General features: G+C 40.5%; 2 protein-coding genes and 1 pseudogene across 2 annotated transcripts; all 3 read right to left on the bottom strand.

Annotated features, from left to right (window-relative positions):
* Positions 1-1462: 1462 nt before the first annotated feature.
* On the bottom strand, positions 1463-2398 carry LOC114681500 (olfactory receptor 10-like). Its single transcript, XM_028855014.1, has one exon. It carries the CDS (start codon positions 2396-2398, stop codon positions 1463-1465), a length of 936 nt encoding a protein of 311 aa, XP_028710847.1.
* Positions 2399-12640: 10242 nt separating this feature from the next.
* LOC114681504 lies at positions 12641-13575 on the bottom strand (annotated as a pseudogene).
* Positions 13576-25068: 11493 nt separating this feature from the next.
* On the bottom strand, positions 25069-26126 carry LOC114681499 (olfactory receptor 2Y1-like). Its single transcript, XM_028855013.1, has one exon. The coding sequence runs from the start codon at positions 26087-26089 to the stop codon at positions 25157-25159; it is 933 nt and encodes a 310-aa protein (XP_028710846.1). The 5' UTR covers positions 26090-26126; the 3' UTR covers positions 25069-25156.
* Positions 26127-26724: the final 598 nt, after the last annotated feature.

Genomic DNA, 26724 nt, shown 5'->3' with positions numbered 1-26724 from the left:
ATCTTTGGATGTTTCTGTGAATACATCTACCTGGGAGAATGAATGTTACAAGGTCCATGGACTTGGCGGGTTGGAGAGAATAAAAGGGAAACAGGAGGAAGCCAGCAGAGTTCCTGTATTTCCCCCTCTCTGCTTCCTGCCTGACCATGATGTGAAGCTGCTTTGCTTGTTTATGTCCTCCCGGTCATGACAGACTGACCCTCCTGAAGCCATGTGCAAAATGAATCTTTACTTCAAATTTTCTGATCATTTGATCATAACAATGAAAAAAGTAACTGACATACAGAGACATTGATCACATGTTACTAATAGATTATTGTCATTAAATCTAATTATATTTATTTGTGATCATCCTCGTTGACTCAGGGAAACATTTCCATTGCTTGGGGTGGAGTTTGTGTAAATTTCCTGTCATGCTTTTATCACACTCTTAGGGACACAGTGAAGTTACAATCAGGTAATGAAAAATTATCTATTGTGCCTCCCCATGGGAGGTCTTGCTTTCTTGTGAGGGAGAGTGGGTGGTTATTGGGATGGGGAAGCTAGGAGGAGTGGGGAGAGGAGAACCTTTGATTGGTGTGTAAAATGAATGAAATTTTTTCTTAATTAAAAAAAATACCAAAAAGAAAAACCTGTTTTTAAAGAACAAAAACAGCATCACAACTGACAATGGAGAAATTACATAGACTCTTAACTCTCTTATACAATATCTTATTAAAATCTAGTTGCTTCAGTTTGGAGGCGTGGTTGTGACAGCCTCACTAAGCTATTTTTTGGTAATCTATTCTATTGTCTTTAAGACCTACCTGCTGAAAATACTGTGAAAATATAAATAACTCCACAAATGTAACAAAATAATGTGTATAAGATCCTTGTCCCTATGACAAGAAAACAATAGCTGTCTGCTTGAACATGTAATATATTAAAATAGAGGAAAGGCATTTCTGAATAGCTGTTATATAAATAAAATGGAATGATGCAAAAATAAAAAAAATCCAGGAAATTATCCATGCTCAAGGAATGAGTAGCTAGGGAAGGCCAAATCAAGAGATCTTTAGATCCTGAGTATGAAATGCTTTTTTATATTTTCCACTGAAAGCCATAGCAGTGAACTTATGTACTTTGCATTAAGACTTGATGCCTCGTCTGGGGCACCTGTTGGGAATCAGGTAATGACACATTTCCTGAGCCTTTCCTCACTCTGAGATGCCCACAATTCCTATACTCTCTGCATGTAGCTAGAACATACCATCTTCCCAAGCCTTCTTTACAATGTTGTGATATAAGGCAACTTTCATTCTCTGACACTGACATAGAAAGAGCCTCAAGAGATCCCCAACCTCTCCAATAGGAAGACACTAAAACTCTGAGGTCTACTGAAGGCTGTTTACTAGTGACCAATGGTTCTAGAACAGACTATGAAAGTTCTAATAGAAAAATGAGCTGGTCCTTCTTCCCCATCTTACCCGGAGTCTGTGCCTTTTCCTAGCACCTTCCACAGAGCCCCCTTCACATCCTTGTTCCTCAGGGTATAAATCAGAGGGTTGAGCATGGGGGTGATGATAGTATAAAAAAGGGCAACAAACTTCCCATCACTCTCTGAATAGCTGCCCTTGGGTTGTAAGTATGTGTAAATGGCTGAACCATAAAACAGAAAAACCACCAGGAGATGGGACCCACAAGTTCCAAAAGCCTTTCTGCGCCCAGCTGTTGACTTGACCTTCAGCACTGCCCTGGCAATCTGTGCATAGGAGCCCAGGATGAGCACAGCTGGAACTGCAACAATTACCACTCTGGCCACAAACATCTTGGCCTCTGTCCCTTCAGTGTCTTCACAGGCCAACTTGAGGAACACAGGCATCTCACAGAAGAAGTGGTTCAGTCGACGGCCACAGAGGGGCATGGTCACCATGAGGCTTATCTGGATCAGAGAGTTCACGAGGCCTCCCATCCAGGAGATAATCGCCAATGCCTGGCAGAGAAGGGGGTGCATGATGGTCGTGTAGTGCAGGGGACGACACACAGCAGCATAGCGGTCAAAGGCCATGACCACCAGGATCAAACACTCAGTGGAGCCCAGAGCGAGAAATATGTACAGTTGGGCCACACACCCACCATAGCTGATGGTCCTGTCAAGTCCATGAAGGTTGATCAGGAGCTGGGGCACGGTGCTGGTGGTGTAGCAGAGGTCCAGGAAGGAGAGATTGGAGAGGAAAAAGTACATGGGAGTGTGTAGTCGAAGGTCCAGTCTTGCAAGAGCAATGATGGTTGTGTTGCCAAAGATAGTCAGGGAGTAGAAAATCAAAATAGTGACAAAAAAGAAGACTTGTAGTTGAGGCCAATCTGAGAAACCCACCAAAATGAAACTCTCTGGTGAACTAGAGTTGTAGTTTCCCATAGCCTTTCAAATGCACAAATACTAAAACTCAACTCACTATTTCCTATAAGGAGTATGGATTAAAACACGACTTCCAGTATTCTACAAGTACTCAAAAATCAAGCTTGTCATCTTCTAATTCGCTATTCCATCCCATCGGTCCAGTCTTCTTTCTCTTCTGTTCTTCATATAGGAAAGCTCTAGTTCAAGGTGTTGCTAGAACTCCAACCTAGCTGTCTGGATGTTTCCAGATAACTCAGTCCTTTGGGTTCAATGCTTCTTTGTCTGAGGTAGAAATTCTATATTGCTTCCCTGACAGCACTGAGATGCAGATCCAAATGCAGTCACTTGGAAACTGCATTACAAAAATCTACTGTTGGCATTTGAAAGCTGCTGTGAGTGGGAGAATCAGTTTTATATAATGGTGTGACCACTATTAGGTTGACCACACACCAGGGCAATCCCCTCTCTCAAGACTAGATGAAAAACACAAACTGGACTGGATGGGGGAAAGGAAAAAAAGGAAAAAGAAGTCTCAAAGTTGGATGGAAGGTAGCGAAGGTGGTTATGGAAGGTTTAGGGGAGGTGTGAACATGTTGAGAGTACAGTGTATGAAATTCTCAAAGAATAACGAAAATGTAGATATTTATTTTAGGGTTTGTGATACAGATGACTGATAAAGATGTTTTCTAGCATGTGTAAGATCCTATATTCAACCCCAGCACCCAAGACAATTAAAATAAATACATGGATAACATGAAATTACAAAGCATTAGTGCTGCTCTCATTTCTTCCTCATCATGGTTTATGAGGCAGAATTCTGTAAATACCTGAAGATCCAGTATTAACCAGGCTAAGACCACAAATCTGCTTCCCCAGTGCTTATCTGCTTTCCTTTGCTGAGTGTACGTGATCCATATGGCACTCACAGGAGACTCACTCAAGTCAGCAGGTGTCTGTCATAAGACCCGAGAAGAGCACACACCTGTCCCTGCAGGGAAACAAAAGAGCTTTTGAGAAGTATGTGGCTTCCCATGTATCACCATGCCTATCGCCATGTGCCCACCCTCATCCCACTGGATTAAAACCATGTCTGAACTTCTCAGGAAAAGTTTTCTTCTCCTCTCAAGCCAAAATTTCTTTGTATGGTTTCTATCTGTACTTTGAGACTGGTTTTCAGTTAGTAGCACAAGGATTTTGACTGTCTCAGCTCCACCAATGATGCTTATAATGAACTCACTAAGTTATTTTACTCTTCTCTGTCCTCTTGTAAGCTGAGATGCTCCTAGGCACTGAGGAACACAGAAAAAAGGGTAATGTATACAAGAGGCATTAAATTAATTCTAATTTCACTTATGGCATGTAGTAGATATTAAATAACTTGAGTGAAACATTTTACTCTCCTCCCTAATGTCACTAAAATCAGTTTCTTTCAGCAACTTGGAGAATTAAACATGAATGCACTTTAAAAAACTATATTAACACGCTGTGAATAAAAGTAACTCCCTTATAAGTGGACATTATCATAATTTTAAAAAATCTGAATAGGATCAAGGAAAGCAGAAAAAGATGTTAGCAATCCACAGAACCTTCACCTGTGCTCCACACAAGCAGTTTTGGGAAATGAAGACATTATTCTTTTCACTGAGCCTACTCTACTGGGAGTCATCTCCAGTGCCCTAGCTGGATATTTGACTACCATGTTTGAAGCCTCTGTGGGAAATGTAAACAAAAGGTGAACTGTGAAACAAAGCATGAATATACACATAGGTAACCAGGACATCAAAGATGGTTTTGAATGACAATGACAGTTGAGTACCGTCCCAGGCACACCACTACATACGGACTTTATCACCTGTTCTGGAGGCTTGCTTCACATAAGTATAAATCTTGTATATTTTACAGGATTTTGATGGGGATTAAGTGCTGTGAAACATTCTGAAATGAGAAAAAAATGGCAGCATGTACTTCTTCCAGTGGTCTGTCTACACAGCTAGGCTTTAAGTGTCATATGTTGGGGTCTTTTCCATTATTCACTCATTTCCTAGTTCATTGCTTGGTGGAAATGGGCTCTCAACCAATGTTGAACTTGTTAATGGGTACATTACACTTATGGCACCATGCCTGGTACAATAAAAATCCCAAAAATAATTGTTTCCTTGAAATAGGAAAGAATTAACACTTTCATACTCCTTCTCAGTTAGTAACAATGAGGATTGTAATTGTCTCCATCCTATCAATGATGTTTCTAATGATATGTAGACAGCTTAATATACTTGAAGTACACAATCAGACCAGTTATGTGAAAGGTGCTGGAATTGCAAAGGATCTCAACATAAGTAAAGAAGACGCTGTAGACCATTAAGTGGCTACCACAGACATAAGGCAGAATTTACTTTAACTACAAGTTTTCAGCTGTACAAAAAGAGATGGAAGTGATTAAATTGAAAGCTTTTAAGTCATGTACTTAAAAAGAAGAAAACAAAAATGACCTGGATATATTGACCAAAAGGTAAATAAAAACCAGAAGTGGTGACTTAACAATGACTTTTTACCAAAAGCAAGCTGAGGCTAGATTAAAAAAAAAAAAAAAAGAATACAGAGCTGTGGTTGCTTTGGTTAGAACTGAACCTGAAATTCATTTTTCCACAGGTACATCATAGGGTGCACCCCACACACCTGTACACATTCTTAACCCAGGGCTTTTTCTATGAAACCCGTGTGCATTTCTTCAGCCTTTTATGTCTCTCCCCGCTATGTCCTTCAGTTGCTCCTGAGATGTTTATGGATAATTACGTTTCTAACTCCTCACACTATCATTTCTACATTTTCTGGTTAAAATCCTTTACTTATTTTCACTCTACCTCATGCCATCAGTTCTGGAAAAATGTAATTAAATGTAGTCACCATGTCTGAAATTAGATCCATAAGGTGACCTATGCCATTCAGCCTTTTACTTTTGGTGCCTAGAATAATGACTGGTACATGAAAGTCCTCTATAGGTCCTTTTCTCTAAAATACTCTCTTACCTAGTTCTTTAGCGGTTCCTTAGGGGAACATGATTTCTTGCAGCAATTCCAGTATTGCTTAAAAATTGTGCCGTGACAATATCCTATTTCCTTGAGAGCTGTTCTTTTACTTGGAAACCTAGTGTACAAGGTGAGATTCCCAATGCTCAGGAGTTCCAAGGTGAAGACTTTCCCACCCCATTCTCCATTGCCTTCCTTCTGTACAAGCAAGATCTTGACACAAGTGGCTGCTTATGTGATCCACCTTAGGAGATTTGTACTGCTTTCCAATCCCCAGAGTCCTGCAGAGGGCATGCTGACCGGCCCAACCACAATACCTATGTTCACCTGAAGTGTCCCATTGATCTTGAGACTGATGCCATCAGTTCACAGCTCCCCTGTCTGCACACTGTTCATGTATCTGTTACTCAGGTACCAGTTCCTGCAGTTATGACACCTTACCAGCCACTCACAGAGTTTTTTCCCCCACTCTTTCATTGATTCTGGTAACTGGGGCCTTCTTGATTATATACACGTTCTGAAATCATGAAAAGAAAATCCTTGGGAGCCTTTTGCATCTTTTAAGAACACCTGTGAACTACTCCTCACCTGAATCCAATGATGGGCCTCTGGCAGATGCCATATGTCACACCTAGTCACTTATCTCATCTTTCAGACTAAATTTGACCTTTTTCACACTGGCTCAGGGACTGGGCGAAATGAGCTTCCTGTGTGAGCCCAGTACACAAAATTTTCTGGTATAATACCAGATAACCAAGGTTTGGGTCCAGACAGTTTTGTAGACAATAACTCCATTGAGTTGATTGTTTTAACAGTGACTTCTGATACAAAATGTCAAATTTTTCTAAGGTCAACTCCCTGTTGTTCTCTAATCTTCCAACAAGTCTTCCTTGATTTCACTTCAATTGCTGTTGACCACACTCCTAATTCTTTTCTTCTAACTTTGAAAATATTTTTTAAATGTTGTGAGTAATCAAACTAGTGAGTAGGTGAATGGGTCCTAGAGAAAGATGATTAGTGATTATATGTTCTTGTTTTAATTTAACATTTCTCTATCCTCAATCTAGGTAACCAGCAGAGTGAAATCCTGTGTTTATTATATAATGGAATAATTCTTGATTCTGGTTTTAAATTGTGAGGCTGGTGTAACTCAACCAGTCAGTACTCACTCAGAGTTCCAGGAACAGAAAGCATTGCATTACCATCTTCAATTTTCTTGGTTTCGAAATGATGTGTGATTCATCTGCATCTAGAGATGTTCTAGGGAGAACTGATATATTTTGTAGGATGCTGGCCTTGCATGAGAGCTCTTGTCTGGAGAACTTACTTACTTTTAATGATTATTCATGACTCCCTTTCCAGGGAAGAGTTTTCTCACTGGTGCTCATAACCTAAGGGATGGCAGTGTCTTCCCAATGTACCCTGTAGCCTCCCTTACCAGAGAGACAAGGAAGAAGCTGGAGTATTATCAAACCTCCTCTTAGCTTAGTGCATCACACATGCCCTGGGGAAATTGTCAAAGACTCCTCAGTAGCAGCAAAGAAAAATTGTTTGTCAAGGATGGCCTTGGAGATGTCTGAGTCCCAGTGTGGCAATTACAACTCGTGGATGGGCTCTGTAAGACGTCAAATGCAATCTTCAGTTCTCTATATTCCCAACACACTGCCAATCAAATTTTATTGAGTATCCCCATAATATGACTTTTTCTCTTTATCAATTTACCCTCTGAGATTCCTCAGACTGCATTTACCTTCATCTCCTTTCTTTTCTTTTTTGTTTGTTTATTTATTTATTTATTTATTTATTTATTTATTTATTTATTTATTTATTCCTTTTATTTTATTTTACAATACCATTCAGTTCTACATATCAGCCACGGATTCCCTTGTTCTTCCCCCTCCTGTCCCCCTCCCCTTCCCCCCAGCCCACCCCTCATTTCCACCTCCTCCAGGGCAAAGCCTCCCCCGAGGACTGAGATCAACCTGGTAGACTCAGTCCAGGCAGGTCCAGTCCCCTCCTCCCAGACTGAGCCAAGCGTCTCTGCATAAGCCCCAGGTTTCAAACAGCCAACTCATGCAATGAGCACAGGACCCGGTACCACTGCCTAAATGCCTCCCAAACAGATGAAGCCAATCAACTGTCTCACCTATTCAGAGGGCCTGATCCAGTTGGGGGCCCTCAGCCTTTGGTTCATAGTTCATGTATTTCCATTCATTTGGCTATTTGTTCCTGTGCTTTATCCAACCTTGGTTTCAACAATTCTCGCTCATATAAACCCTCCTCTTTCTCACTAATTAGACTCCTGGAGCTCCACCCGGTACCTAGCCATGGATCTCTGCATCCAGATCCCTCAGTCCTTGGATGGGGTTTCTGGCACGACTATTAGGGTGTTTGGCCATCCCATCACCAGAGTAGGTCAGTTCCGGCTGTCTCTCGACCATTTCCAGCAGTCTATTGTGGGGGTATCTTTGTGGATTTCTGTGGGCCTCTCTAGCACTTTGTTTCTTCCTTTTCTCATGCTATACCACTCTTGGGCATATACCCAAGAAATGCTCAATCATACCACAAGAGCACTTGCTCAGCTATGTTCATATCAGCATTGTTTGTAATAGCCCAAACCTGGAAACAACCTAGATGCCCTTCAACTGAAGAATGGATAAATAAATTGTGGCACATATACACAATGGAATACTACTCAGCAGAGAAAAACAATGACATCATGAGGTTTGCAGGCAAATGGATGGATCTAGAAAAATCATCCTGAGTGAGATAGCCCAGACTCAGAAAGACAAATATGGTATGTACTCACTCATAGGAGAATACTAGATGTGGAACAAGGATGACTGGACTGCTACTCACATCACCAGGGAGGCTACCTGGAAAACAGGACACCAAGAAAGACATGGGGATCGTCCAATGATGGAGAAATGGCTGAGATCTACATGAACAACCTGGACATGAGTGGGAGTAATGAAGGGCGAGGGTCGAGGGAAAGAGAGCCTGTGGGAGCGGGAGTTCCCAGCTGGATCAAGAACAGAGAGGGAAAACAAGGAATAGGAGAGCATGGTAAATGAAGATCATCTCCTTTCTTTATGTCCTTGACCAATCAGGCCAAATGCCAGTTCCATTTGAAGAGTATTGTGTTGACCACACCTCATATTTTCTCACAGTCTGGTTTATATGCATCATTGACCTAACTGTTTCCTTAAGGAAAGTCTGTTTTATATCTCTTTCACGCACAAATAACACTATCGTCCTAGGTTACTTTCAATATCTGTGGTAAAGCACCATGGTCAAAATCCACTTAGGAAGAAAAGGGTTTATTTGATCTTACAACTCCTATGTTATAGTCCAACACTGAGAGAAGTCAGCTCAGGAACTCAAGGCAGGAATCTGGAGGCAAGAACTGAGTTAGATGCCATGGAGGGATGCCACTTACTGGCTTGCTTCCTATGTTTTGCTTAGTTTGCTTTTTATCTTATTCAGGTCCACCTGCCTGGGGGACCAGTGCACTGCCCACGGTGCTGGGCACCCCCACATCAATCACCAATCCAGATAATGCCCCCACAGACTTTCCTACAGGCCAGTATGATGGAGCCAATTCTTCAATTGATGTTTTCTCTTCCCAGATTGTATTAGGTTCACACACAAAACAAAAAACAAAACCCACAAACTTCACATTTATATTTTTCCATTGTCTGGGTTTATCAATAACAAACTCAAAAACAATATTTCATCAATATATTCCAGTTTATGTACTGAAAAATTAACATGATTCTACTCAGTGTAGGGAGTTAATTTTTTTTAAGATTTTTTTTTCAAAAACTTTAATATTTCTACCAAGTACCTAAATTTTACAACCATAATTTCTGGTATGTAATTAATATAAAAAGTATATATTTGCATCTAAAATAATGCTTCACATATATCTAATCAGCTGAACTTTTTTTTGTTTTTGTTTTTGTTCTTTGTTTTTTGAGACAGGGTTTCTCTATGTAGTTTCAGTGCTGTCCTGGATCTCGCTCTGTAGACCAGGGTGGCCTTGAACTCATAGAGATCTTCCTGGCTCTGCCTTCCAAGTGCTGGGGTCAAAGACGTGTGTCACTGCTGTCCAGCAAGCTGAACTACTTTTTAAAAAAACTTTTCATTGATTCTTTATGGATTGCACATCATGCATCCTGATCCCATTCATCTCCCTCTCCCCTCAGTTCTTCCCTCTGCCCCTGCAACAACCCATGAATCAAAATTTACAAGTAAAACAGAAAAACCAAAACACAAAACCAAAGCAAACAAACAAACAAACAAAAAAACAAGTAAAAAATTCTCTCTGTGGAAGCTGTAGTGTGGCCCAGTGAGCCACACAGTAAACCCTTTCATCCACACATCTTCACTTGCAAGTGTTCATTGCAGTAAGTCATTGGTCTGGTTTGAGCCCTCTGGCTTCTGCTGCACCCTTGATACTGGGCTCTCACTGGACACCTCTTGGGTATCCTATTGTTGCCCTGTGGCTGGGCTACAGACTCAGACATGATTCCTGGCCTGGAGGACCCCATGGCCCTGAGTGGTAGTGCAGGCTACTCAGATCTGTATAGGCCCAGTAGCCTGGCCCTAGGTGGTAGTCCAGGCCATTGATATCCCTGTGGCCCTCAGTGGCACTGTGATGGGCCATGGACATCATTACAGAGTGCAGCTGTGGTTGGACCTTGGAACCAGACATGGTCCTTGGCAGCAGCCCAAGCCAGATATGACCATGCAGTGCTGGTCACTAAGATTGGCGTGGACCTAATGGCAACATGGCCCTTGAACCCCCACATGGTCTCAGGTGTGGACCCAGATTCTGGGCATCCATATGGCCTTTGATGGCAACAGCATCTTCAGACATCAATGCAGACCCTGGCTGAGGCAGGGCCACTGACCCAGACATCAACATGGTCACAGGTACTAGCCCAGACTCCACATGTCCACAGGGCCCTCGATAATAACAGCAACTATGGACATCAACATAGACTTCCACAGCTGTATCTGGGCCATGGACTACTGTGGAGGACAAACTCCATGGCCCTTGGTAGCAGTCCAGAATTAGACATCTCCATGTCCCTGGGTGTCTACCTCGGCTCATTCTTCACTGACTCTTGAGATCTGCCTCTCTTCCTAGCACATGAACCATGCTGCCTTTTCCCCTCTCCCATTTTGCTACTCTGTATTCATCATAATGGTGACTGACTGCCCTGTCCCAGAGGTGCCTGGCGGGCTTGTGGGTGAATTCTAGCTTTCTATCCCTGGGGTAGAGCTGTGTTTGTCCTCCACACCCTGCTAGGCCTTGAAATGCCAAGTGGCTCATGGGTGAATTCTTCCCACCCAACGTCCCTTCCATGAGTTAAAATTTTAAAAATCAAAATTATCTGTAAACACTTAAGGAATCATAATACAATGTAGGAAAACAGCTGTAGATTACAAGTTTTTTTTTTTTAATCCTGACAATCTTTCTTACATATTTAAGACTTATTTTCTCCATCAGGGAGGTGATTATGTGCCTAACCTATAAGGCTGTTTGAGGATTAATAAAAATGTATGCAGATGCCTGGATGTGGTAAAAATTCATTAAGAGGAAGACTTCAGGGTAAGATGTCAGACTAGAGGCTGCTTCTGTGTGAGGTGGCAAAGGAGAGCTAGAAAAATTAAAACTAAAAAGAAACTTTATCCCAGAGGGAATTTTAAGTATCTATTGTCAAAATCCATGCACATTAGAATTTGAATCATGCCATTATGTGACCTGGATGCTGACACACTGAGCTATAGGTTTTAATGTGTGATCTTCAGGTTTTTAGTCTTGCTTTGGTCCCATCTCCTTTCTATGCTCCCATATCTCCATTTTGGAACAAGAATATTCATTATTTGTTATTGTATGTTGGAAGTATATAAAATATTTTTGAGACAGAGTTTCTCTGTATAGCTTGTGGCTATCCTGAAACTCACTGTGTAGACCAGGGTGGCTACGAACTCAGACAGATCTGCCTGTGTCTGCCTCCTGTCAATTAAAGGCATGTGCCATCACTGCCCAGCTATAAATACTTTTTCAATTTTACAATGGCTCATAGCCAAGAGTTTGCTTTGAGTCTCACAGGAGAATTTTAACTTGACCTTTTCAACAATTCTAGGATTGTTAAGATTAATGGGACTCCTGGAGGCAGACTGAATATGTGCTTGGGTGTCAAGCCGACCATGGGTAGACCTATAATGGTCCATCTTCTTTGACAACTTGACTAGATCTTGAATCATGAAAGAATCAATTTTGAGACACATCTTTGGATGTTTCTGTGAATACATCTACCTGGGAGAATGAGTGTGACAAGGTCCATGGACTTGGCGGGTTGGAGAGAATTAAAGGGAAACAGGAGGAAGCCAGCAGAGTTCCTGTATTTCCCCCTCTCTGCTTCCTGCCTGACCATGATGTGAAGCTGCTTTGCTTGTTTATGTCCTCCCGGTCATGACAGACTGAACCTCCTGAAGCCATGTGCAAAATGAATCTTTACTTCAAGTTTTCTGATCATTTGGTCATAACAATGAAAAAAAGTAGCTGACATTCAGAGACATTGATCACATGTTACTAATAGATTATTGTCATTAAATCAAATTATATTTATTTGTGATCATCCTCGTTGACTCAGGGAAACATTTCCATTGCTTGGGGTGGAGTTTGTGTAACTTTCCTGTCATGCTTTTATCACACTCTTAGGGACACAGTAAAGTCACAATCAGGTAATAAGAAATTATCTGTGTTCAAGAAATGAGCATCTAGGGAAGGCCAAATTAAGAGATAATTCTTTAGATTCTGAGTATGAAATGCTTTTACATATTTTCCACTGAAAGCCATAGCAGTGAACTCATGTACTTTGCATTAAGACTTGGTGCCTTTTCTGCGGCACCCCATTGGGAATCAGGTAATGACACATTTCCTGAGCCTTCCCTCACTCTGAGATGCCCACGATTCCTATACTCTCTGCATGTAGCTAGAACATACCATCTTCCCAAGCCTTCTTTACAATGTTGTGATATAAGGCAACTTTCATTCTCTGACACTGACATAGAAAGAGCCTCAAGAGATCCCCAACCTCTCCAATAGGAAGACACTAAAACTCTGAGGTCTACTGAAGGCTGTTTACTAGTGACCAATGGTTCTAGAACAGACTATGAAAGTTCTAATAGAAAAATGAGCTGGTCTTTCTTCCCCATCTTACCCGGAGTCTGTGCCTTTTCCTAGCACCTTCCACAGAGCCCCCTTCACATCCTTGTTCCTCAGGGTATAAATCAGAGGGTTGAGCATAGGTGTGATAATAGTATAAAAAAGGGCAACAAACTTTCCATCACTCTCTGAATATGTGTGAGTGGGTTGAAGGTATGTATAGATGGCTGACCATAAAACAGAGACACCACAAGCATGTGGGATCCACAAGTTCCAAAAGCTTTTCTGCGCCCAGCTTTTGATTTCACCTTCAGCACTGCCCTGGCAATGTGAGCATAGGAACCCAGGATGAGTGTTGCAGGGAAGACTAAGATTATTGTTCGAGCCACAAACATCTTGGCCTCTGTTCCTTTTGTTTCCTCACAAGCCAACTTTAGGAATATGGGCATCTCACAGAAGAAGTGATTCAGTCGATGGCCACAGAGAGGCATGGCCATCATGAGGCCTGTCTGGATCAGAGAATTCACAAGGCCCCCTACCCAGGAGGAGATGGCCAGTGCCTGACATAGCTGAGGGTGCATGATGGTTGTGTAGTGCAGTGGACGGCACACGGCAGCATAGCGGTCAAAGGCCATCACCCCCAAGAGCACACACTCCGTGGAAGCCAGAGCAAGAAAAATAAGGAGCTGGGCCACACACCTTCCATAGCTGATGGTCCTGTCAAGTCCATGAAGGTTGATGAGGAGCTGGGGCACAGTGCTGGTGGTGTAGCAGAGGTCCAGGAAGGAGAGGTGGGAGAGGAAGAAGTACATGGGTGTTTGCAGTCGAATGTCCAGTCGTGACAGAGCAATGATGGAAGTGTTGCCGAAGAGAGTTAAGGAGTAGCAAATTGAAATGATGACAAAAAAGACTAGCTCCAGGTGAGGCCAATCTGAGAAGCCCACTAAAAAGAAGGTCTGGTCTGAACTGGAGTTGAAGGTTCCCATAACCTTTAACCAGCACAAACAGCGAACAATTCAATGCTTCCAGAGAGGAGGATGCCTTTGAACATTACATCCTAAATACTACAGATTCATGGATTGTATTTTCCATGTTGCTATTTAGTTCCACCTATCCAGTTATCTTTCTCTTTTCATCTTTAGTTATGAGACATCCCTGTTAAGATGACGTCCCCTTTGCTTGAGTTCTAGTTCTGATCATTTGTATCATGATTTTATTGAGACCACTCAACCCTGGGGATTCAATATTTTCATGTCTGGAAGGAGAGATGATGTTTTACCATAGTCACAACACTGAGGCATGGTTCCAAATGCAGTCATGGGGAAGCTGCTTTTAAAATTTAATGTGGGATTGGAGATGCCACTCATAGGTGAAGTTCTTGTCTAGTATATGCTACTCCCTGACTTTGTGCTCTGAAGAACAGTATCAGTCAATCAATAAATCTCTTGTGTACCTGTTGTTCTTTTTTGCTTATCATCCTGGTCTGCTTGACAGGGTGTTTCAGTAGATGAAGACTCAAGAATAACCAGGCTGAGATCACATATTTTCCCTCTGGTAGTCATTTACTTCCTCCTACCTAGTGAATACTGTCATCGCACCTGTTCTGGACTCCTGGCTCACACAGCTTCCATCTGCCACAAAGGACTGAAGAGTGTAGATCCCTTTAGAAGAAAAATTAACTTTTATTACTGATGTTCCATGTCACGAATCAGCATGGCAGACATACTCTACTTTTCTCCCTTTGATTCATTCATTCGTGAAATTACCAGAAGGAGCTGTTTTCTCCACCCAAGTCAAAACTTCGTTGTACACTTTCTCTCCAGAAATTTTCACACTCTGTGAAAACCTCTTCCCTGCTATTGTTCAGTGAGATCTTGGGGGTGGGTATAGAACACAGTGAGTTTTAAAAAGGAAGGATCAATTTTTTTTTAACTTGATGAATCAGTTTTCTTCATTTTTAGATTTCTTTTTGAGTATTTTATTTTTGAGATTATAATATAATTACACTATTTCCTTCATTCCCTTTCTCACAACCCTCCCATGTACCCCTCCTTGCTCTCATTCAAATTCATGACCCCCTTTTCATTAATTGTTGCTACATCAATTTATGTACATGTATATATATTCCTAAATATAACCTGATCAGTCTGTATAATGTTACCTGTGTGGGTGTTTTCATGACTGACAGTTTGGTATTGGATAGCTAGTTGGTGCGTTATTTCCCAGGGAAAATTATTTCTTCCACTGCCATCAGTCAGGAGTTGCCTGTAGTTCTTTGTTGGGCTGAGGCCTCATGCGGCTTCCCCAACCCACATTCATCTATTGTCCTTGTTTATCTCATGTTTAAGGAGTCACGTTGTTGAGACTTTTAGGGTGTAACTTCTGACACAGTCTCACAGGAAGTTTCAGGATTCTCTGGTTCTCATATTCTTTCTGCTCTCTCTTCCACCATAATGTTCCCTGAGCCCTAGGTATGAGAGTACTCTTATAGATGTATGCTTCGCACTGTTAATTTTTAAAAAGCTCCACTACAAATGTCTATGTCTTCTCTTAGACCACAATCACTTGCGATTATTTGTCAAGGGACAGTATGCAGAAATCCTAATTGGAAACAAACTCTTCTTGACGTGTAGTCATAAACATGCCAAATAAATCGTAGTCTTCTAAAACAAATAGTGACATACCTTATGGAATATAAGATGTACTCAGTGTTACTTCCATTCATAACATTTAGCAGATCTCATGTAACTTGTTGATGGAAACATTTGATTCTTCTTCAGATATCATGAAAATCCATTTCCATGAGGAACCCTGAGAATTCACAGGAACATACTTTAATATGCCAGTGGGTTACACATAAAAGTTTGTTTTCTTTCCAGGTTGTGATTTCTCATAGTAGAAATCACAATTGGGAATGGAGAGCTGGCTCAGAGGATAAGAATGTGTACTGACTGCTCTTGCAATACTGAAGTTTGGTTCCTAGCATGAATGTTAGGTGGCTCACAACCAACCATAAGTTCAGATTCAGGGTTATCCTACACCTCTGCCCTCCACTGGCACCAGTGGCCATACATCCATATTCATACACATACACATACACGACATAATTGAAAATAAACAAGTCATTAAAATAAAATTAGGACATAAGAAAGCTTATCAGATAAGATTAAAAGAAACCATTAATTAATGGAAATTAATTATTTAATTTCCTCTGCTCAATATGAGAAAATTTGCCAAATTAGCATCTTCTCATGATTTATTATAAGGTTCACAATGCTCCATTGTGATGACAGGAAAGTGTGACAATCCATCCAACAATTGGCAAGGACCCTGCTTGAGAAGTAGGTGTTTTTAATTGAGTTTTCAAGATTAGAGAAAGGACATCATGAGACAACCACAATAACCGTTGCTCCTGTTTGAAGATCTGCCATATGGCAAAGATGCCCAGTTTGCTTTCTTCTTTGCAAAAAGCCAAAACTCGGACAAAATGCTGAAGTTTACAAGAGGAGAGACTATAGATTGGTCAGGAGCAAACTTGAAAATGAAGTTGAGATGGATTTATCTCTAACTGGCAGCTGTACTTCTGCCTTTAAATCTGTCTTCTCACTCAGATACCATAAGCTGATCTCTCAGTATGAGTCAAAAATATTTTTACATTAACCAAATGGTTGACTGTAATAGTTTGGAGCATTCCAACTCTCCCTAATGCTTGTTTTCAAATCAATATAAATTAAAAATTTTTTCTTGCCTATTCTTTATTTTTCTGGCAAATATAAGACATTTTGACACTTGCATACTTGATTTTCTGTAACACAAATGTCAGTGATTACCTGCAGTCAAGTCTATGTTCTTTGTGTGTGTACATGCATGTCTATATGTATTCTCATGATCTCTGTAAATAATTCACCAATAAGAACCACATAGTACTACATCCTTCATTTGCCCACTGATTTAATGTGTAGTTATTGGAATCACATTCAAGTAAAATAGGTTATTTTATATTTGAGCAGAAGTTCCAGAAATTATTCTCTAATCATCTTCAGTGTTAGAGTATACATTTTATAATTTGAGTCTAATTTACGTCTTCCTTTTGTACCTGTATGTGTAACTTTCTCATTAATGTTTGGGGAGCTAACTCACCATTAAACCTTACCAGGCACCAAAGCACTCCTCTATCAACTCCCCATCACCATCTGTATGTTCTTCTGCAAACTGAGTCATACTTTGATCTGGACCATATCTCATTCACACTAGAAACCATGCAGTAGCCCATTCTACACTACAGGTTTTTTTACAGTGATCTTCAAAACTCTTGAACACTCAAAATATCACAACTTTCAGAGCAATACCAGCTACCCAGAGTTTGAATCCAGGCAGAGTATTAGACATTCAAAGACTAAATTAATACATTGATTGTTTTAACTTGTGTCAGCCAATCGTTTGATTTCGAGTACATTCCCTCCCTCTGTGTATTCTTACAACAAATCTTCCTTGCTGTGTTGCCCACTGGCCACACCTCTTTTCTTCATCTCCTTGTTCTGATATGTGCAATTTACTTAGCTTATTAGGGCCTTGGATTTTTCAGATTTGAGTTTTATAAAAGATTTAAAAACTATTTTAAATAGACACTTCTTCATATTAAAAACACTCCTTTAACTGTATGCAGTTGGGATAAATACATGCAAATGAGACTATTTTTGCATGCTGTGTCTGGTGAAGTAAGTAGACAGGTGACAGAGGAAGAAACCCTGTCAGCAGTAAAACATAACTTCAGTGTCCTCAAGCCAGTTGTCCATCAGAGTGGAGTTCCGTGTTGCTTGTATAAGGGATATTTATAGCCTGATTTTCATCTGTGAAGCTAGAGTAACTCACCTGGTCAGTACTCACCCAAGCACTAGGAAAAGAAACCACCCTGTTAACAGCCCGAATTCTATTGGCTTCAAAGGCAAATGTGAGACCCACTTGGGACTGTCTACACAAGAGATGATCAAGGTGGCTATGTCCCTCTGTGGCCCTGAATTCTTTCCTGAAGTAGAGGTCTTGAACAAGAGATCCTGTCCTGGAGATCACCATTTCACATAGTTCTACACAAGAAAAAATGTTGCTGATGCTGGTAGTCCAGGGAGTGACAGCATCCTTGCAATGCCCTCCATTCTCCCTTTGGTTGGTTAACTGAGAATTGAAAGGATCTGGTGTATTACCAAATCACCCCATGATACTAAGGTTTTAGTGCACCACAAATGCCCTGGGGACATTACCAAGGCCTCCATGGTAGCAACAAAGAAAGAATTATTTGCCAGGTTGGCCTTGGAGATCTGTGGGCCCCAATGAGGCAATTACACTTAACCAATGGGTTTTCCATGATCCACCTTGAATTGTCAATTCCCTCTGTTCTTCATACATTGCCCAAATGAAACAGCTGTATCAGCATCCTCAGCGTGCCTCTTCTTACATGACTCTGCCATGTAAGTCATGTAGGGGAAGACACTCATGCTTCCCCTACTTTGACAACAGTCCTATCAGCCTTCACCCACCAGAACACATTCCATGACTCCCTTGGGAGCGATCATAGGCTGTCACTTAAATCTTTTCCTTCTCTGGACTCTTCATGTAGTATTCATGTATTCTATTTGTAGGAATTAGCAATCCAGCTAAATATTTATTTCCTTAATGAAGATTTTGATGATTTAATTTCTGTTACAGTGTTGCTATGTGAATATTTATTTTTATCCCCAACTAAACTGAAAAAGATATTTCACCAATGTATCCTAAAATCATTTATTATATATTTCCCACTATTGTACATAATACAGGAAATTTTTATATTGTTGATTGTGAGCCTAGCCTTTAACGACTGAGCCATCTCTCCAGCCCCAGGAAATTTTTAAAAATCAAAATTTTCTGTATCCTCTTAAGGAATCATAGTATAATACAAAGAAAATGATCTATCATTGCAAAATTTTCAACCATAGAACATTTTCTTGACACGTTTATGCCTCAGATTCCCCACTAGTAAATGATTTAGTGTGACTTATCTATATTGTTTATGAATTGATGGCAACATATGGGAGGTGACTTTTGTATTTAGTTAACACTTTTTCCAGTGGGAGTTAGTGTTATTCTAGTAATAAAATTTAGTAATAAAATTTATTCAGTGCCTTTTTTTGCCTGAAGAGTACAGAAAGTATTCTCTCCAACAATATCCAGCTCTAAGGATAGTCACAGTCTAGTGAAATTCAGACCTCCTATGAGATAATTACCCTAAGGTAGGAAGTAAACTAACCCATACTTTCATCCCAATCCCCTTCAGCAGTTAAGAGCACTTGCTGTTCTTGCAGAGGACTGTAGTTCTGTTCCCAACATCCATGTTAGGCGGATCACAACTACCTGTAACTCCAGCTCCAGGGGATTTGACACAATCTTCTGGCCCCCACAGGTATACACATATGTGGCATACACACACACACACACACACACACACACACACACACACACACTCACACACACATGCTTGCACAAACACACAGACAAATAAAAATCATTTAAAAATAAGGTATTTTTATGATCATTTAGTAATGTCATGTAAAATGCAAATATTTAAAGTCTACGATGCAATGGTTTTTAGTTTGTTCCCTGAGTTGTGCATTTATCACTTCAGGTTTTCTTTTGGGAAGTGGTGAAAATATTCTGAAGTGATAAATATACAATAGTTTAAAAATATCGTTTTTTTTTTTTTTTTGAAGAATTAGGAGGGTCTTTATTAATTCTTTTTTTTAACTTATTTTTTTCTTTTATTTTACAATAGTATTCAGTTCTACATAACAGCCACAGATTCTCTTGTTCTCCCCCTTCCTGCCCCCCTCCCCTTCCCCCCAGCTCATCCCCCATTCCGACCACCTCCAGATCAAGGCCACCCCGAGGATTGAGATCGACCTGATAGACTCAGTCCAAGCAGGTCCAGTCCCCTCCTCCCAGATTGAGCCAAGCGTCCCTTGTATAAGCCCCAGGTTTCAAACAGCTATCTCATGCAACGAGCCCAGGACCTGGTACCACTGCCTAGATGCCTCCCAAACAGATCAAGCCAATCAACTGTCTCACCTATTCAGAGGGCCTGATCCAGTTGGGGACCCCTCAGCCTTTGGTTCATAGTTCATGTGTTTCCATTCATTTGGCTATTTTGTCCTGTGCTTTATCCAACCTTGGTTTCAACAATTCTCGTTCATATAAACCCTCCTCTTTCTCGCTAATTAGACTCCCAGGGCTCCACTCGGGGCCTAGCCGTGGATGTCTGCATCCAGATTCCTCAGTCCTTGGATGGGGTTTCTGGCACAACTATTAGGGTGTTTGGCCATCCCATCACCAGAGTAGGTCAGTTCCGGCTGTCTCTCGGCCATTGCCAGCAGTCTTTTGTGGGGTATCTTTGTGGATTTCTGTGGGCCTCTTTAGCACTTTGTTTCTTCATTTTCTCATGTGGTCTTCATTTACCATGGTCTCCTATTCCTTGTTCTCCCTCTCTGTTCTTGATCCAGGTGGGATCTTCCTCTCTCTTTCCCTTGCCCCTCGCCGTTCATTGCTCCCACTCATGTCCAGACTGTTCATGTAGATCTCATTCGTTTCTCCATCATTGGGTGATCCCCGTGTCTTTCTTGGGGTCCTGTTTTACAGGTGGCCTCACTGGTGATGTGAGTACCTTGAGGTAACACTAACCAAGCAAGTGAAGGATCTATATGACAAGAACTTTAAGTCCCTGAAAAAAGAAATTGAAGAAGATGTCAGAAAATGGAAAGATCTCCCATGCTCATGGATAGGCAGGACCAACATAGTAAAAATGGAAATTTTACCAAAAGCAATCTACAGATTCAATGCAATCCCCATCAAAATACCAACACAATTCTTCACAGACCTGGAAAGAATAATACTCAACTTCATATGGAAAAACAAAAAACCAGGATAGCCAAAAGCATCCTGTACAATAAAACAACCTCTGGAGGCATCACAATCCCTGACTTCAAGCTCTACTATAAAGCTACAGTAATAAAAACAGCTTGGTATTAGAATAAAAACCGACATGTGGACCAATGGAATTGAATTGAAGACCCTGACATTAACCCACACACCTATGAACATATAATTTTTGACAAAGAAGCCAAAAGTGTACAATGGAAAAAAGAAAGCATCTTCAACAAATGGTGCTGGCATAACTGGATATCAACATGTAGAAGGCTGCAAATAGATCCATATCTGTCACCGTGCACAAAACTTAAGTCCAAGTGGATCAAGGACCTCAACATAAGTCCAGCTACTCTGAACCTGCTAGAAGAGAAAGTAGGAAGTAATCTTGAACGCATTGGCATAGGAGATCACTTCCTAAATATAACACCAATAGCACAGACACTGAGAGAAGCAATCAATCAATGGGACCTCTTGAAACTGAGAAGCTTTTGTAGAGCAAAGGATACAGTCAACAAGGCAAAGTGACAACCTACAGAATGGGAAAAGATCTTCACCAACCCCACATCTGACAGAGGACTGATATCCAGAATATATAAGGAACTCAAGAAATTAGACATCAAAAAGACCAACAGTCCAATTAAGAAATGGGCTATAGAACTAAACAGAGAATTCTCAACAGAAGAAACTCAAATGGCTGAAAGACATTTAAGGAATTGCTCAACATCCCTAATCATCAGGGAAATGCAAATCAAAACAACTCTGAGATACCACCTTATGCCTGTCAGAATGGCTAAGATCAAAAACACTGAGGACACTTTATGCTGAAGAGATGTGGAACTCGGGGAACTCTCCTCCACTGCTGGTGGGAATGCAAGCTTGTACAACCACTTTGGAAATCAATATGGTGCTTTCTTAGAAAATTGGGAATCAATCTCCCCCAAGATCCAGCTATACCACTCTTGGGCATATACCCAAGAAATGCTCTATCATACCACAAGAGCACTTGCTCAGCTATGTTTAAAAATACGTTTTTAAAAGTTTGGTTTCATTATGTACAATGAAAATTGGAATCAAAACTACAATGAGAGATCATCTCATTCTAGTTTTAATGATATTCCTAAAACAAGCAAATCATATCAAATACTGGTGAAGACACAGAGAAAAAGGAAATCTGACAGTTGGTAGGAATACAAATTAGTACAGACATTAGGGTGAACGGTGTGTATGTTCTTTTAAAGACTGGATTTATTACAGATCTATCACACGATCCAGGTATTCTACTTCTGGGTGTATATCCAATGGAACTGAATCGGCATCCAAAGAGATACACACTTACTGTGTCTGTTGTGATACAGTTCACAGTAGTCAAGGTGTAGGATCACTCTGCACACCAATCAATGGATGGATGGAAAAGAATAGGTTCTCTATATGCATAATATAATGTTATTCAGTCACAAAGATGAAAGAAATTCTGTCATTTAAGTAGAACTGATGAATTGAAGGGTGCTGTATTAGTTAAGCCAGGCATAGAAAGACAAGAGCCACATATTCTCTCATGTGTTGATGCTGAAAACATTGACCTGAATGGAAATTAGTGATTACTAGAGTTGGCTAAGAATGGAGGGGAACTGTAGATGGAAGAAGGATTTTATAAGTTCATTTATATTCATGTGTTGAAATATCATATTGAGCCAAATAAACATGTAAAATTAATGTTAATCCAAACCAGAACAAATTTGTAAAAACAATTTATACAATGATTAGAAAGCAGTAAACATTAATAAAAATTAGGTATATCTCCTTGTGTAAGGGTGCATAGAAAAGAGATGGAAATGTTGACAAAATTATTAAGAGGCTATTATGAGCTATTATCTTAGACCTTTAAATATATATATATATATATATATACACATACATATATACACATATATTCTACATTACTTCAATGTGTATCCTTACCTCATCTTAAAAGCACTTTAAGGGGTGAGACTGTATCTCAGCATTAGTGTATCTACCATATCAAGTATAAAAATTCAATGCTCAGAACCACCAAAATTACATTTTTGTGTCTGCTAATGAGATGCTATGAAACTATCTCATTGTCCTGCTAATTTGCATTTCATTGATTATATGGAGATGAGACCATCTTTTTGCATGGTTTATTTTCCATTTCATTTTCTTCTTTAATTACCTGCTCATATTTTTTTCAACCATATTAAGATACTTGTACTTTTCTGAAAGAGTTTTAGGACATTGATTGTGCACATTGTAAGTCCTCATCTCCAGCTTGTTTTATTTTTTTACTGTATTTATTTATTTATTTAGAGAGAAAACTCACTAATGCCTCTAATCCTAATCTATTCTTTATGTTTTGAGGCTTAACAATTACAACTACAACAACAAAAACAAACTGTATCTCTGGGAGAAAGGAGAGAGGATGGTTAACAGATCCTGGGGTTTAGTTTGGTGGTGGAAATAACATCTCCCTACATAGAAACTTAACTGTGATTTACAACTTTGTCTCCTTCAAAATAGTGAGTAGAGAGGATTTTGATTGCTGACAATACAAAGAAATGATACATATGTGAAGTTATATATATATATATATATATATATGTGTATATATATATATGCCAGTTACCCAGATCTAATCATTACAGATGTCTGTCTATTGCAATATTGCCATGGGCTTCATAAATATTGAAGGAGTTGATGCTGAGTTATGCCAAAAAATGCTGACAAGGAATCTTGTTTATTTCACACTGAAATCATTAGAGAAAACAAAATTTCACAAAGAGGCATTTAGACTGCCTTTTCCTACAAAAAATAAACTCTAGAGATCCTTTGGAGGGGGTTGACATCACTTCCCTAATGTGGGGAAATAGCCTTAACCATAGATTGTCCAAGATAAGACTTTTATGTACCCAAATAAATAAGCTATTGGAAATAACAATAATCTTACACTAGGCTTAAACCAAGCCCTAATATGCCTCTTAGAGATATCCCTATCCTACCTGAGAGATGCATTTGCTTTATAATTCTGTCATGTATTACTTATTCTTTGTTTAAAAAATATATAAAAGCATTTTGCTTTATAGTGATTTTCTTAGGATTTTATTGTTTTATGAACATCCCAGTGTATATAGAAATTTATTAAAATGTCTATGGGCTTTCTTGTTAGTCTTTTATTAATCTATGTATTATACTCAGTCAAATAACTATAAAAATATTAGAGATTCTCCCCTTCTTATGGATGCTTATTATGTATTTTTTAAGTGAACAATATAAATTACCTCCAAGATAAGGCCATATAACATGGTATCCTATATGATCTTCTTAAAGTTTTAAGATCTGCCTTGAGTCAAAATAATGTCTGAGAATGGAACTGAGAAGCTTATTTAGAAGGACATATACGCTTCGATAGAAATCCAATCTTTAAACACATGGAAAAGGGAAAAGGGCTGGTGAGATAATCAGGGATCCACACAGTGCAATAAAAGAATGGACTCCTACAAGTTGTTCTCTGATCTACACACACACACACACACACACACACACACACACACACACACACACACACACACAGACACAGACACACACACACAGACACACACACAGACACAGACACACACAGACACAGACACACACACACACACACACACACCACACACACACATACCACACACACACCACACACACACATACACACGCACACATCACACACACACACACACACCACACACACACACACACACTCACACACACAATAAGCAAATAAATGTAAAACAAGGCATTGAATAGATGGGAAAAATGACAATGGCAGATTGTCAAGAGTCCATTGTCTCTTTGAAGTTCCTATATCTGCCTGTTCAGGAACCTTCTGGCTCTTTTTTCTTCTTTTGTAACCACCCCCCCTCATGGATCATTTTGTGTGCACTCATGTCTTCTCTATTCTCTTTCCTCTTACACGAAAGTCTTCATGTCACTCAGCCTCCTGACATGGTTTCCTCATGCAGCTGAAGAGACTACGATGCTTGTTTGTATATAACCATCCTAATGGCACTACCTTTCATAGCTACAACTCTACCACTGTCCATGGCCTCCTTATCTCTCCATGTAACATTAGCCACTGGAAGATCAGTGGGGTAACTTCTACCAGTGAATGTAGTTACAGAATCTAAGGTGTGTGAGACTATAGCTAGCATGGCAACTATTTGGAAATCCAATGGTGAATTCATGTCCTATACCTTTGAGCAAAGGGTCACCTACATGACATCACACCAGAAACCAATCACTTTGGATAAGGTGATGTCATATATTAAGTCTTACTTCACTCTCAGAAATGCCTGTGATCCTCTACTCTCCATGTACAATGTAAATGCAAGCCCTTCCCAATATTCTTGTGGAAAGTAGCTATATAGATCAGCATCTCCTTTTGCACAAGAACCGTATACACTAACCTAGAAAGCATTGCAAGAGACCCCTCCCCACTTCCAGATTCCTGGAAGAATAGTCCTGGAACCTTGAGGACTGTTTGTTACTAGTGACCCTCAAAGGTGTGTTTCAGATTATGAGTGATACCACAGAGAATCATACGTGTCCTGCTTCTCCCTCTTACACTAAATCTGTACTTTTCCCAAGCACCTTCCACAGAGCTCCCTTCACATCCTTGTTCCTCAGAGTGTATATTAAAGGGTTGAGAATGGGGGTGAGTATAGTATAAAAAACAGCAACGAATTTTCCCTCATTCTCTGAATATCGGTGGATGGGTTGGAGGTATGTGTATATGCCCGAGCCATAAAACAGAGAGACCACAATGAGATGGGACCCACAAGTTCCAAAGGCCTTTCTGCGTCCAGCCATTGACTTGATTCTCAGAATTGCCCTGGCAATGTGTCCATAGGAGCCTAAAATCAGCGCTGCAGGGAATATCAAGATTATCGTTCGAGCCACAAACATCTTGGCCTCGGTTCCATTGGTGTCTTCACAAGCCAACTTCAAGAATATGGGCATCTCACAGAAGAAGTGATTCAGTCGATGGCTACAGAGGGGCATGGCCATGACAAGTCCTGTCTGGATCACAGAGTTCACAAGGCCAGACACCCAGGAGGAGATGGCCAGTGCCTGACACAGCTGAGGGTGCATGATGGTGGTGTAGTGGAGTGGACGGCACACGGCAGCATAGCGGTCAAAGGCCATGACCCCCAAGAGCAAACACTCCGTGGAGACCAAGGCAAGAAAGATGAGGAGCTGAGCCACACACCCTCCATAGCTGATGGTCCTGTCAAACCCACAGAGGTTAATGAGAAGCTGCGGTACGGTGCTGGTGGTATAGCAGAGATCCAGGAAAGAAAGATGGGAGAGGAAGAAGTACATGGGAGTGTGCAGTCTGAGGTCCAGCCGTGAGAGAACAATGATGGTGGTGTTGCCGAAGAGAGTCAGCACATAGAAGACTAGAATAAAAACAAAGAGGAAAACTTCCAGTTGGGGAAAATCTGAGAAACCTACCAATATGAAGTATTGGAAGCTGGTATTGGAAGTCTCCATTGCTTTTCACTTGAGCACATTCCTGCAGAGCCTCCTATGAGCAATATGTATTAAAACATTATCCCCAGGATTCCCTAAACACTCCAGAATTATGCACCACATTCCCTACTTTATTATCCAGTTCCACTTTTCCCGTGCTGTTTCTCCTTTAGACAGGAAATCACTAGGTTAGGAACGAGTGGGTTGTGTTTGAACTCTCATTTTAGATGTTCTCTGATTTTATTCTTACCACTCAAGCATTTGCAAGGATCCCTCTGGCAACACTGGCTAGGCTTCCTTGTCTAAAGTTATAGCCCAGGTATTCATCACCTCTCTCACAACTTGAGGTTAGTATCCAAATGTACTAACTTGGAGACTGCCTTTAGGATCTAACATGGACCTGGGGGTGTGGCTGACAAATGGAGCATTTATCTAGCATGTGCAATTTTCTAGAATCAACCTCCATCACTGCCCTCCAAAAGTTAAGAATAAAGAGATAAAACAATGTGTAAAGTGTAGCACTCATGTTTCTGCTTTTTTCACTCCTGGTTTTGGTTGTTCCTCTTCTCTTTCTAGAAGGTGGAGTATTCCTATGGATTGAGACCCAGGACTAACAAGGCTAGTATCGTAAGTTCACCCTCTGAGCACTCATCTGC

Source organism: Peromyscus leucopus, chromosome 8b (assembly GCF_004664715.2).
Source record: "Peromyscus leucopus breed LL Stock chromosome 8b, UCI_PerLeu_2.1, whole genome shotgun sequence".
Lineage (NCBI taxonomy): Eukaryota > Metazoa > Chordata > Mammalia > Rodentia > Cricetidae > Peromyscus > Peromyscus leucopus.
This window is presented reverse-complemented; position numbering and strand designations above follow the sequence as displayed.